This window comes from Physella acuta, unplaced genomic scaffold (assembly GCF_028476545.2).
Source record: "Physella acuta isolate Inbredline_101_S28 unplaced genomic scaffold, ASM2847654v3 ptg000709l, whole genome shotgun sequence".
Taxonomy (NCBI): Eukaryota; Metazoa; Mollusca; class Gastropoda; family Physidae; genus Physella; species Physella acuta.
The window spans coordinates 228,045-242,961 of NW_026732228.1; the positions used below are offsets into that span (position 1 = coordinate 228,045).

At 35.1% G+C, this 14,917-nt stretch overlaps 1 protein-coding gene across 1 annotated transcript; it reads right to left on the minus strand.

Moving 5' to 3' along the window:
- Positions 1-7,021: 7,021 nt before the first annotated feature.
- On the minus strand, positions 7,022-14,004 carry LOC131949661 (protein lin-54 homolog). The gene is made up of 12 exons (XM_059311512.1): positions 13,739-14,004; positions 10,701-11,600; positions 9,932-10,181; positions 9,646-9,773; positions 9,244-9,516; positions 8,996-9,144; positions 8,679-8,750; positions 8,442-8,587; positions 8,117-8,211; positions 7,827-8,026; positions 7,570-7,745; positions 7,022-7,405 (listed from the first exon to the last, which is right to left on the minus strand). Exons 2-12 carry the CDS (start codon positions 11,568-11,570, stop codon positions 7,386-7,388), a joined length of 2,379 nt encoding a protein of 792 aa, XP_059167495.1. The 5' UTR covers positions 11,571-11,600; positions 13,739-14,004; the 3' UTR covers positions 7,022-7,385.
- Between the last annotated feature and the right edge of the window lie 913 nt (positions 14,005-14,917).

Genomic DNA, 14,917 nt, shown 5'->3' on the forward strand with positions numbered 1-14,917 from the left:
CAGCCAACGCTGAGGTACAAATTATTTTGACAAGATCAAGATTCTACTGAACGAACTGAGCCCTTGGCTGAAGGAAACCCTCTAAAACCCAACCCTAGATACACATCCAGCCAACTGTTTCTCGGTGTTTCTACATTACACGATGCTGATTACAACATGCAAGCCTTCAGTAGGCCTACAACAATTTAAAGGGATCATTCTCAAAAACGTGTTGAATAAACATCCTTAATGTTTCTTTTTAAATTAAAATGTCTTTGTCTATAGGCATATAAGAATTAAATAGTATCTACACTAATGTTAACTCCTACTCGATATAAGAAATGTCTAGAAAAGTAAACACGAATGAAGGAATTCCTAATTATTACAAGAAATATATTGATTATATCCACACTATCCACAACTGTTAGAAATATATTCACAAACTATCCAGATCATCAATATAAGTACATCCACAAGCTATCCCAAATAGCCAAAGAAATATCAGCACACGTTTCAATGTCCAACACTGTTTGAACTGCTAAACTCCACTGCACATCTTCACAGAGGGTTTACATTCCTTTTCACCTATGTGCCGCACCTGAGGAAAATCAACCTATTGAATGGCCCACGTATTGTGCGACGTATGTGTGGCCTCCCTTGCTTGACTTACTTTCAACGCTTCTTGATTTCTCTGATAACAAACGGTAAAAGTCACGTGGTCTGCTTGTAATGTGCAAGTAAAGTTTTAGGTCATGTTGTTAGTATCCCACACACTCACACAGCGCGGCCGGCCGAGAAGGCTGCAGTACGTGGTATGTAAACCAGTTACAATGGAGCGGCACTTGGAAATTCCCGAAGCTTACTGAGCGTGGCTTACCTAAAGGCTGTTGCGTGGCGAAGAGGGCGACACGTGTTAACTGATGGTCGGTCGAAGCTTTAAAAATCATTTCAAAACCGATGCAGGTAAAACTGGTCAAGAATCACCCACCTGAAATGACCCTTGGCTATGGTTTTCAACGTGACAGCTATGATGATGATAGACTAGGACGGCCGTGGCGTCTGCTGCTAGCGTTGTTTACATCAGCAACAGGAGTGGCCTCCCCCCGCTCTTGTCGCTAACAGCTTGGCGTCCTCACCGCTACGCTACTACGGTCCCTAAAATTAGGTCAACTTTGTTGTCACTGGTATTTTTAACAGCGCGGCGTGCTTACGGCTTTTTGTGTCATCGTGTCTAGACAATCCGACTTGTGTAAGTAAACACAGATATGAACACACTACCCTTGTCTTGATGAATTAGGGAGGGGGTGGGGGCTGTAGTTTTTTTTTTCTTTCAATATCAAATTTTGAACGGTAAAACAGGGATGACTTAGAATACGTATTATATAGATTTTAGAGGGTGCGTGAAAATGTGGTGATTTGTCGAACAAAATGCATTTTCTAAAACAATAAAACCTTGACACACATTTTTACTCTTTAGTATAAGCCTAGTGCCCACCACTATTGGGGGCGCTATGTGGAGCCTCAGTTATGCCCAGAACAGATGCGCAATGGGAGGGTTGCTAAGTAAATACGCTATTGAACCGAAAGTATTTGGTGTGCACCTGCTAATCTAACCACACAGAGAGCAGGGACGCCCACCGTTCGCGCATGTGTTGGGGTAATAACGCCCACTTTCCTCCAAATATCACTTTGCTGTTTTGCATGCCAGTATTAACGAAAGATACCAAATCAATGAAACTTGGAAGTGTGTGCGTATATATATATATATATATATATATATATATATATATATATATATATATATATATATATATATATATATATATATAAAGGCTACACAATCATTAAAGTTATCTACTGTCGGAACATCGGATGCCAACCAAGTAAAAAAAAAATAGTCTAGATTCTTACTTGCTTGTTTAAGTTTGGTTTCGCGAAGTTGTCCAAATGTGTGGTAGTGTGTACTAAAAACATCCAGCAGCTACATAATCGTCGTGATTTTTAGGGGTCATCCATAAATAACGTCACGCTTTTTTTGGACCATTTTTAACTCTTCCCTCCGTCACACATCGTCACAGAAAAACAGACCCCCCCCCCAACCCCTATAAAAAAAATTACGTCACGTCAGCCTACAACCCCCTCAAAATTGCAGTTGAATTTTTCTTAAAACATCGATATTTTTCCAAAATCTTATCTGAACTCTGTCAACATAGTGTTTTAATCAATTTATATTATAATGTATTAAGTTTTCTAAAACGCAACGACTTAAATTAGCTTTCTAGCATTGCTTTTTTATAATGCAAAAGTGTGACGTCACCATCTGAACCCCCCCCCCCCTTCCCCACACCGTCACAAAATTACGGACCCCCCCCCCCCCACACGATTGTGACGTCATTTATGGACGACCCCTTATAAAAAAATAACTTTAGACTATAAGTATAAAATGTATTAAACTGGTGAATGCAACTAAGTCACCAGCGTTGGGAAAGGTTTTCCGAATAAATTTTTAACTAAGCTGAACATTTATCCTAAAACCTCCAAAGATTCAGCAAGTTCCTTCCAGGCACCCCCCCCCCCCCCCACCGAAAAAGTTTCAAGTGCACCCCGGAGAAAAAAAGTCTGGGAGAAAGACTGGATGCAGCTATGGTGGTAAGATGACGATTGTACTAAAAATAAAAACAACCTGTTACATCCTTGAAAGCTACAGAAGGTGAATAGACAGCTTTAATGGGGTGAGAGTTAAGGACATCAAAAATAAAGCCGCCTGCAGTCTATTCCACTTGTGTAGCTTAACACAAAGTTATTGACATTAAATATACAGTACATTCAAACTTTGCACATTAAAATAACAAAAACACTCGAAGGAATGTAGGCATGTTTATTATATGCAAGATTTATTCAGTCACATGAAACAAAATTAAAATAAGTTGTAAGAACAACTGCTCTAGACATACAGGATATTACACATATAGGTCAATATAGTGACAGTGTCACATACAGGTCAATATAGTGACAGTGTCACATACAGGTCAATATACTGTCCACACCATGACACACTTAAATAGTGCATTTTTAATGCACACTGAGCAAGACATCACAAGTGTAAAACATTATAAGGCAGGCTACTCTAATTTAGCAGGAAATTACTTAAAACCCATGTTACCACCCACAAGAGAGTACAAGAATGTCAACCATTTGCCCTGCCTATTTTCTGTCATCCACTGTCAAACTAGTTCTTAACAAATCCTCTAGTAAAAATTTGCTAATATAAACAATGTTTATTTTTATATATGTGTAGGTAAGTTATACAGCTAAAACTGGTCTTATACAAAGTTTAACCTTAGAAATATAGCAGAAAGCAACCATTGTTTTAGTAGCTTTCCACAACCAATTGCACACACCATCCAGATAGCAGCACTAATGAAATATGTACAATAATCTACAGTTTTTAAACATCATCAATGGGCTCATTTGTCTTCTTAATTAACAATTTCAATTAAAATATTTGAAATAATTACAAGTAAGTTTGTCAAAATATGAGTCTTGTACCAAGTGCTGATTACACAATTTACAAGGAATAAAAATACATCTACACCAAACAGCTTGAAGCAACTCAACATTTGCATAGAATATTCTTAAGGGCTGACATAACCAACTTGGGTACACTCTTACATGATTGTGGTTTTGTCTAACACTGGCACTTGGATACTGTTACACTAGTGCTGAAGGTTTCTTCTGGGGCTAGTCCTAACAGTGGAACTAATTTGTCACTAGACTGTTAGATATGTGAACATCAGGCTATGGTCAAATCTCTAACACTGATGAGAAATTTCCTTCTGGGGCTAGTCCTAACATAGTGGAACTAATTTGTCACTAGACGGTTAGATATGTGAACATCAGGCTATGGTCAAATCTACTATGGTCAAATCTCTAACACTGATGTGAACTGAATGTTGATAGACATACCACATCACATGTAGGGCTACTATCAGACAACAGGATTGAAAGAATGAGTACAGCCGGGAATAACAGTGACCCTTCCATACAGTACATAGAGCATTCGTTAAACTACACCAGTAAACTTTCATCTGCACAGCATGCACACAAGTACACCAACTGAAATCATGTAGAGAATGTACTGTTTGGTACAGTCAAGTAGTGTGTGATTGGCTACAACTACCACAATAAAACATCTCATATCACAAGACTGGTAGCACAGCTGCTGGAGCAATCAAGTACAAGAATTAGGGGGAAAAAATTGATAAATAATTCACTATTTTCTATTTAAATTAAAATTTGAATAGGTCAATCAAGGTGTACTGTAAAGCAACTAGTGTTTATGTTTAGGGCATGTAAAAATTCTTGAAATAAAAACAAGCCAAAATAAAGCAGCACAAATCTGTCAATGACAAACACTTTCCCCTAGCATTTTAAGATAAGGGGACACGGAATACATGCAGATGGCACTAATGGGGAAGTAGGCAGATCAAATTTCATGTTTAGAATTATTCAATCAAGGTGGTATTTGTATTTCATCTTGTTACAAAAGGTATGATCAATTATACGTGCAGTTAACAGAAAAGGCTGTAGAGAAATCAAGCAAATGTTTCATCTTATTTTATTCTAGAAGCTTTTTAATTCAGTTTTTTTAATTAGATGACAAAGATGCAATTCTACAAAAAATATCCAAATGAATAAAGACAGATTTGATTTTGTTTTTATTTAAACATTCTGAGTAGTGATATAGAGCAAATTTATTATGACAAATATATTATTGTCTTTAAAAACTTTTGCAATGGAAAAAAAACTATGTACATGGTGATGCGGATAAAAGTAATTAAGCTATTTACAAATAAATAAACATTTTAAAAAGAAGACATTGGTTTTTACTAAAGCTCACTTTGTTTAATTAGATTTTATGGAAGTGCTTATCTAAAACAATCAAAGTAATATACTGACTGCAGTCACCTAGATCTATATGCTTTTTCTATAACAAAGCTGAACAGTTTTTTTAAAAATTGTACAGCTTGAAGAAAAGCAGATTTTCGTACATTGGTTTGGAACTAATCTCAAATATTTAGTTTTACAAAAAATTATTTTCTTGTTGATATATTTTAGTCAATTCTCATATAATAAATTTTTAATAATAGTAAAAACAATTTCAATGTTCTACTCTAAAATCTCCTACATAGAATGGACTTAGTATGAAGTGTTATATGGTGTATATATGGCTCTCTAGCAGAAGGGACACATAAACTTTATGTGAAAATCAAAAGCATATTCTAACATGGTTTCTAAAAAATGTGTGCTTTCAGATTCCAAGATTGAAAATTTTGTTCTATTTGAAAGTAAAAATAAAATTTGTGTATAAAATCTAATTTAATTCTTTTTTTTGCAATATTATTAGCATGAACATGTAAATAGAAATTTGCTATACTGCAACAAACTGTATAACAGATAAAAAAAATGCTTCAAATAAGCTCTGAAAAAACTGGCTACTGATAGGGTAAACAATCTCTGTTAGAACAACAAAAGCTGCAGCTTTAGGAGAAACAAGTGAGTTCTAGAAAAATTCTCTCTTCACTAGTTATGCCTAAAATTGACAAAAATAAATTAGCTTGATAAGGGCAAAAAGCTTATATGTAAGCAAAATGTGCTGATGAAAATCTGCAGTAAAATTAACCTTACAAAGGTTAAAAATTTAGAGCTCATCCCACAGTGGCACAAGACTCAACTAATGATCTGACCATTTAAAAGACATACATACATACAAATGTACAGGAGATGACACAATGCTGCAGTGGACACTTTAAAACAATGTCTCAGTTTTACCATCATTGCTAGTTTATACAAATAATCATTTCATTAAAACTAAGTCAATATACAATTGATACCAATATTCTAATTGAGTAAATCACATAGCAGTGATTATGTACATCCATGTGCTCACCAACGTCAACTATTTCACGTATATAGAATTATTTCTTTGCCTTAACTTGACTCAGCACAAGAATAGTGAATTATCACCTTATTTCGAATGTTGAATGACAGCCTCCATTAGTCAGCTGTATAAGACATATCAAGTATAGGTAGTACAGATGACTACCTAAATCAAAATTTTTTTTACTTTTGAAAACTGAAACCAATCATGGCACTTTTGTGCTGTGCAATACAAATTTGTGTGAAGTAAATAACATTTACTAATGCTCTTCAATGTTTTTTGCATCTAAACTATATCTAACTACAAATGTGTTTTAGTAACTCGGAAAGATAAATCTCTGAGGTAGATCAGGTTCTTTTCATTACCTCATTCAGACTAAATAAAACTAAATATACCAAATTTCTTTTTTTTTTAAATATTTTTATAGCAGTACTACCTGTATTTGTTTAAAATAATGTAAAATTATGTAAGAAAAAATGCAGATATTACTATGGACTATACTAGCTATTTTTTTTCTAATGATGATTTAACTATTACTAACAAATTAAATTTTCAAGCATTCCTGGTAAAAAAAAATAACCATATTCATCTGAGAATAAGAAAATGTGTAAGTGTTAAAAGATGAAACACACAGGAGTGTCTATTGTACAACAGAAAGTCTTATATCCACAACTTAACTGATCTATTCAGGGTGGTTTGCTTGCTGTCTAGTCTAATGCAAGTATTATCATGTGTTAATCAGTTTCTTCAAGGAGTCACCTTTCCCTTCTCCTACCCAAACTGGCAACCTCTTTATTGGGACGCTCAACTCAACTAAGCTAATTTTATTCTGAACAATTGTATTGTAAATTACCAGTTAGAGTTTTTTGTATAGAAAACATGATTTTAAAAATATTGATTTACAATTCTAAATTAAATTCCTAAATATTTCTTTATGGCTTCATGACCCATGCACACTTTCCATACAAGTTCATAATCATGTCTTGATTAGATAGAAATAATGCATTGCTCTGTTTTTAGAAAATTATGTTATCCTCAACTTTTTGATGCTACTAACTATAAAATGCAGAGCAATAAAGGAAACAGTATGAACTTGTAACCTTTATCAGAAACTTGTGTTGCTTAAAGGGAGAAGATATTTTAAACTGCTAATGTGTATCAGATAGTTACATCACTTACATCAGAGCTAACAGGCCCATAGTTAGCCACATCTCTTAAGTGGAATTGTAATGGTACCTGTCTGGTATGTGGAGACTTATGGTTCATGTTCAGTACAGGAGGTCATCATATATTCCCACATCTCCATCTAAACTGTGTTGTAGCAATGAGCAAGATCTACAGGTAGGTAAACAGGTCCATGTAGTTGAGCTACTGTTCCAGTTGAGTGGATGCAGGTACCTTCATGCTGTATACTGCCATGACCAGATCCTCATGGCTTATTTCAGTCAGTCGTTTCATTCTTTTCTCAAGCCACTGACTTTGTTGCTAAAATGTTCGGAAATTTAAAATTAGTAAAAAATAATTAAAAACAATTTCATGTTACATGCTAACCTATGAATAATGTTTACTTTGTATTGACTGGATTTAAAATTGTCACTGATATATTTATCTATATTATCTACGAGTTTATAAACAAAAAAAGTTATTACTTCTTGTTCTATTAGCAGAGTCAATGATCTGCATAAGACAGCGCCCAAACTCTTCAATGACCATTCTTTCTTGAACAACTGCTGGCATCTTCATCCTTTCAGCTTCTTCTGCTTGAGCCAGTAAACATGCACAAGTAGCCTCAGCGACATCAGAAGTTATCAAAGCAAAAGGCAGGCTGGAATAAACAAACAAATATGTAGAGGTATTCTACAATTAGTAGTGGCTTCCATTAAAAACAACAACACTAACTGCCTACCGTTCTCCACTGGCCGGGGTTGTGGGTGGTCTTGATGGGACGCAGGAAATCTGAGAGGACAATTTGGTCTTAGCTGCTGTCTGTTGCTGTACACGCACTTCAGCTGCATCTGCAAGGTGCATCAAAGTCTTTCGTTCTGGACTTTCTTCAAAGTTTTTGCACCCAATACATTTGCAAAAATTTGAGCACATAATTTTTGCCTGAAAAAAGAAAATTTGTTGCAGTGTATTCCCCAAACTTTTAAGCTGGCTAATTAAAAAGGCACTATGTAGTTACTGTACAAATCTTACCTCATAACATTCACAATAATTTTTTAAGCAGCCTGATCGTTTACAATTACAACCTTTTGTATGCCGTCTGTTACCCTCAACATCTTTTGCTTTACCTGTAAGTATTAAAAATTGGAAATAAAATACATTCGTTTTCAGCAAGCAGTATCAACTAAAGTTTGCAAATACTAATATAAAATGTAATTAGTTTAGGGTTTTGGAACAAGGTGAGGCTAGATGTAAAAAGGATGTTTACATAGTGATGTCAAAGATGAATGAGTGCTGGTGTTGGGTGCAGTAGAATTCTTGGTGCCATTACTATACATGAAGAAGAACATATACCAACCAATTTTTGGATGAAAAGCTTGAGGGTTTCTGTCTAAACAAGACTTAATGGCTTTTGACCTCTCTTCCTCATGCTCCAAATTATTAGCACAATTTGTGCAGTTACAGTTTTGACAGAATTCTCCGTTAGCAAAACAATCACAGTATCTATGGAAAAAATTCAACATAAGCATTACTAAAAAGTATAGCTTAACAAAATAAAAATTGTGGTTAGAATTATCCAATACAGGATACTTACAGTTTTAAACACTGAGATTTTGTACAATTACAGGGTTTCCTTGGCCTTGCTCCAGTGGCTTCTAATGTTGGTCTGAAAATAGAATTAAATGCTAACACTATTTTTTTAAACATACTTAGAATTTCACAATATCACATTATCTGATCATCTTGAAAAAAGCTTTCTCTAACATAATAAGGGCACCTATTTTTGTTTTGACAAAATACTGTTAGTATAATTAACTGTTAAGTACGGCACATCTCAAAGATTGTGCTTCTACTAAATGTTTTAAAAAGCTGTCATAAGACACATTTTTTTTATGCTAGTAATGTTCCTACCCATTTTGTGCTGGGGCATTCCTGGAAACTGTGTACTGAGTGACAGCTGGGTCTATGCTGGCTATAGGGACATAGTCTCTGGTCTGTCTGGGGGCTGAAGGGGCTATTGCCGCTTGTGTTGTCTGGGGCTTTATAAACTGATGTTGCATCTGTAACATTACAAGGTTTGATGGCCAAAGTATAAAGAAAGAACACTGAAAGACAACAAAAGTTACAACAAATGTCAGTAGACAGTATCAAGGTAGTACCTGTGTAACATAGGATGCAGGAACTAGTGCTGGAACTATAGCAAAGCTTTGCATTCCCTGGATATTTGTGGCATTTGTAGAAAGGATTGCTGAGCCAGGAGGCAACTGGTTAACATTCTGTATAGAAACAGTAGGTGCAGGCTGGATTGGAGCCAGTGACGTGACTGTAGAGCCTTGAAGGGTAACATTGGTTGATGTAGCCGGGAGAATGATACGGTGCATACTGGGCTGTGTGTTGACAGTGATGGGAATAGAGAGGCTGGGTTTTGGAGCCTGTAGTAAAAAAAAATTTCAATGTAAATATGCTTAATTTTTTATTAAGCAGCAATTAGTATATTTAATCTTACAATATATTGACAACATTAAAAAGTCAAACTAATAACTTCAGTGGACTATACACACCAGTGTAGCATTTTGTTGAATGGGTAAGGTAATTTTCAAATGGCTTGTAGGAAGAGGAGCTGATGTTACTGGAACTACCTTTGTAGATTGTGTCAGCTGAGATGTTGCAGTGATGGGTTTTGATACAGCTGAAAGAAATTGATACTCAAAATTCACCCTAAGTATTCTTCTAATCATCCAAAAAAAATTTTTTTGTTGAGTGTTCCTAAGCCATCAACTGTATATCAGAACATACATTAAAAAGTAAATAGTTTAAAAACTTAAACTGGATTAGCCCTAATATTACCTGTTAGTGTAGTTGTCTGGGAATTGGCACCTGAAGCTGGGGACACCAAACGAACATAATGAAATCGACTGCCGGGGACCTGAATTTGCTGAACATTGCCTGCACTACTGATTGCAACTGGGCGGATATTCTGTGTTATATTTGGACCACGAATACTTTGAACAACTTGAGCAGTTCTAATTGGTTGGGCTGTTTGTGGAGCCAAATTAGGTAAGGACTGGCTTTTTAAAGTAATGGCAGAGCCTGTGGGCTGGAATAAGATTTATTTTAAATATACAAATTGTGAAAACATGCAGTCAAAATGAAAATAAGTGATGTATGTTTCCAGTTTACAAAAAAAATGTATAAACTAAAATGTTAATAAAGTAGCTGAACTCATAAAAAAGGTTCTAATTGCATGATCATTACAAACATCTTTCAAATGACTTTTTTAAAACTGATACAGCTATAATTTTATGTTTAAAGCTATAAAAAACAAGAAAGTTAGGAATATTACACTCTTGTTAGAGCAATTAGATCAATTAATTTTGTCAAAAAATTTTTGTTTCATTTTAATATTAGAATAAACTTGTGATTGTTGATAAATGACTCTCCCCCCACTTTCCAACCTTACCATTAAGGTTTTGTTTAAGAAAAGTACAAATGTAAAGAATGAGTGAGCTTCTGTTCACTGGAGGTTAAAAGTCAAAAAAATAAATATTTTAATGAAACTTGAATTTAAGGACCTTTTATGCAAGTGATAGCTCTTAGGTATTAAAAAAAAACTCACTGCTGGGCCTTGCTTGATGATAACTTTAGATGGTGATCCTGGTTTAGCGTTTCCAGTCTGTGCCAGAGTGGTAAGTGCACGTGACAATACTGTGATGTTTGCGGGGTTCAGGACCTGTTTATTGGGCGACCTGCTTACAGGAATCATTGTAATTTTTGTCGGCGCTTTCGAAGGGGATATAGGTATTTTATAAGGGATATTTAGCTTTGATGTACCTGCACTAGGAATAGTAGCTATCACAGTTTTTACTGGTGACAGAATACCTTGGGAGGTGAGTGTGACGGTTTTTGTAGGAGTACCTGAGGGGTTTACCACAGAAGTAGCACTTAGACTATTTACAGCTACACTCCCACTGCTGGGTAAAGTTGTGATGGTAAAAGTCTGTGAAGGGGGCCCAGCTTGTAGAGCTTGGGGCTGACCCGATATGGGATTTTTTGTTATTATCACTTTTGTTATGACATTGCTGCCAGATGATGGCAGAGGTCGCTTCATCCCTGCTTTCTCAAGTGTTAAAACATCACCCACCGAGCTAGATGCTGAGAGCGACTGCTGTCCACCTCCAACAGGCTTTTGTCGCACAATAATGTGGCCTTTGGGAAGTGACGCCCCATTATTAACAAGTGTTGGCCCATTGTTGGTTGTTTTTATGGGCTGTTGGATAATCAACTGCCCATTTTGATTTTGTACTGTCAAAAAATTGATTGAGTCTGTAGTTGATGTTCCTACATTTGACAAAGTAGGTGTTGAGAGTAAAGTGCTGGAATCTGATGTCCCTGGCAGAGAGCTTGCCACAATAAACTCATTAGAAGTTGCAACCTCCATTGTATCAGTTGACTGCAGCAATTCATGGTCTTCCCTTAGAGAACTCATCAGCAGGGTTAACTCATCTCTCTAACAACACTAGAAAGGAAACATTGAATCATGAGTTTCAGTTACATTTAATGAATACCATAACTTACATAACATTAAATTTAAAATACCAATAACCAAAGTAGCCTACTCTTAATTAAATAATTACAATAAATAAGATCATGGAAATGACTGCCAGCCAAATAAATTATAGAAAATAATTAATGTCAATAACTACAACAGTTTAAGATCCTTATGATGAGGAGATATGGTAACCGGTCATTAAATACTTCTATAATAACTGCTATAAATCATGACACAATGTTGGCGACAGTTAGCATTGTTAATTAGCTATGCCAACTTTTTCAAATTCTGATTGCACATAACTTATCTACACATAAAATCATTTTGTAGGTCTACAAAGTTGTTTTGAACTAGTCTAGTAGTAGATGAGCAAAACTTGGTCAAATTTTTACATTTAGTGTAAGACTAACCATGTTTCAAATAAGGGTATAGTAGCTCCGATCCCATTTTATTCATCACTGATTAGAGAAAATTTTATCAACTGTTTATTCCTAGTAGACCTATCAGTATTTAGGCCCTAATTATTATCAGTTCAGACCAATTTTCTTCTATCATGGTTAGGTCCTAGATCTAAATATTGTAAAAATTGGAACTAGATTTTGGTCTTTTAGTAGCAAGAACATGAATTACTCCATAAAGTTGTCTGACACAAAAAAGGGTGTATTTATTACACCAGTGTCAGATACACAATAATAGAATCTTCTTAAAAAAGGGGTGTTGGGTCATTGGTAGTTAACTAAATAAACATAGGACTTGCTAATATCAATGCTAACCCTAGATTAGGCCTACTGGTAGTTAGGCCAAACTAATCATTACTAAAAAATTAATGTTAATGTCAACACATTGCCAGACCTATCACTTACTATCATTAACCCAAATCTATTTATCTACTGTAGCCCTATCTTTAAACATAAGCCTTAATTATAAAGAGCCGACCCGCTGCGTATCATATGCCGCTATTTAGTTGTTTTTTTCTACTTTTCAGTAATTCATAATTTGTGAATTCAACAGTACCAATGCTGCCACTGAAAATATTTGCTTCAAAACTTAAACACTATCAGTAGGTTGATAAGGACGATACCCCCCCCCCCCCCCGGTGAAAGCAGCCTCCTCTTAGTTACCTCCCCTAAGTTTAAAATCGTTTCAAACTAAATTATATGCCCCTAATAGCCGTCACTAAACCCGGCTCTATGATTGTAAACATTTAGCGTGAACCACAGCTCACCAGACCATGTGGGGGTGGGGTGGTAGGGATATGCCTAGAGAGGAAGAGAGGGGGCTGCTAGGCGCGCTTACAGCTTGGTGTTTTCTAGGGTATCCAAGAAGAGAATTTTATATATATAGATTCATGATCATAACATTAAACCTGAGATTACAATACAACTAACAAACTTTACCATGCCTAGTTTTGGATGTCTATTGACTATTGTCAGACATTGATAATACCAATACTCCCATTATGACATGCCTAGCAGCTAGATTACTAAGTTATACTGATAATCTCATGGTTTTTTTTTTTTTTATTAAATTGACAAAAAAAGTTAAAAATGAAAATACTAAAAGTAGATTCTAGGCCTAGAGAGATCTATCTTTTTTTTACACTAGGTTGGCCTCTAGAGATGTCAAGATCTAGATCTAGATTAGAATTAATTCCAATAGCCTACACTTCTCATATTCAACACTAGACTTTTAGACTAGTCACTAGTCTAGCTCTTACCCTAGTCAACAAGGAATGCATGTCATCATGTTAGTTTTTAACAGAAACATGCTTTTAAAATTGAAACTGAAGTTAAGGTTAAAATCTATTTTACATCTAGATCTAGATCTAGACTTCTCTAGCCTATATTAATTAATAAACCATGTTTATGAAAACTAACAACAGACCAAATTTAAAAAAAAAAAATCATTGTTTTCTTATCTGTCTTCCTGCTCATTAAAAAATATGATTTCTGATTTGGGGACGAAGGCAATCATTTCAAAACGCCATGTCGATCTAGATCTACAAACAATGGGTGGACCAGTTATGAAAATAAAATCGTATTGCTCAAAGTACGTGGCACTAACGAAAATTAGATGTGGTACTTCCTTGCATTCTCGTTTCTTACCGTAAATCGGACACCAAATAGATATAGTCAAAATATTGTCTACAATGATGGCGCATTGGCCCACTTTGAGGTCAGGATGCATCCCGAATGACATAATAATGGCATGAACAACGGAATGATCATGATTTTTAAGTTCATTTAATACTGCTATTTAAAATGACTAAATAACTTAACAATAATCATCAAGAATGTGTTGAACACCTATAATGTTTAGTAAACTTTTTGTTCAAAATCACGCGCCCACCATTGCCATCCCATAATTTTTCGGCACTGTTTCGCAGTCAATTTCCGCGAAGCTATCAACACCACCACGAAGACAGTTTTTGATTGGTTGGATAAAAGTACGACCGAAAATGTCTAGGCCTAGGCTAGAACTATTTGTTTTTGTCTTTTTTTTTTAAATTATTATTCAGCGAACGTAGATCTAGATTCTATAACTTAATAATCTAATTTGTCAAAATGCTTACTAATTTAGAGGTTGTACCTTCTCAAAACATTCATTTTTATGTTAAAAGAAAGTCTGTACTGACTAATTAAATGTGAAAATATAGATTCCAATTCCCCATCCTCTCATTATTAAAGATAACTGGTTGCATTAATGCTCAACTACAAAAAGGAATCACATGAGCTTTCTATTATAAAATTATCTTTATTTTTTCTAAATCATATTTCTAAATATAGTTTTATTCAACTTTGAAAAAATTAATTTTATACCACTTTGCTTGTACTTGAAAAAAAAAAATTGTCGGCCAAAATATCTTCGGAGATATGTATTTGGCCACTTTCTTGGAGAATTCAATGGTCAATGACTTTTTGCCAAAGTCATTTAAAGTTGCACATGCGACGTAATTCTTAATTTAAAACGATTAAAATTAGATTAGTTAGCTATACAAATGTGGCCATTATTTTTAGTTGAAATCTTTTGTTTATTAGCAAACGAAAACTGAATTAATTAACAAGGCTGTTTGTCCGTTACTGTTGAATTGGTAGTTACAGTATCGCGTTTGAGATCAATATTTCTTTCAGACTTTTTTGGGACCCCCCCCCCCCCCCAGATGCCTGGATGAAACTGAAATGCCATAGCGTTTATTCACCTAAGTGTGAAAGAGGCATACGTCAAAGGCGTAGAGGGGCGAAGCCAGTGTATCTTTCAAACATTTTCTTCAGGGAGAGGCGGGT

Bases quoted from the DNA above. Each gene is read 5' to 3' on its own strand.
- LOC131949661 (XM_059311512.1), bottom strand. From the start codon at position 11,570: ATGAGTTCTCTAAGGGAAGACCATGAATTGCTGCAGTCAACTGATACA. The intron at 9,517-9,645 runs GTGTGTATAGTC...TTTTTACTACAG, and splicing joins TTCAACAAAATGCTACACTG to GCTCCAAAACCCAGCCTCTC. The intron at 8,027-8,116 runs GTAAGATTTGTA...TTCTTTTTTCAG, and splicing joins ATTATTGTGAATGTTATGAG to GCAAAAATTATGTGCTCAAA.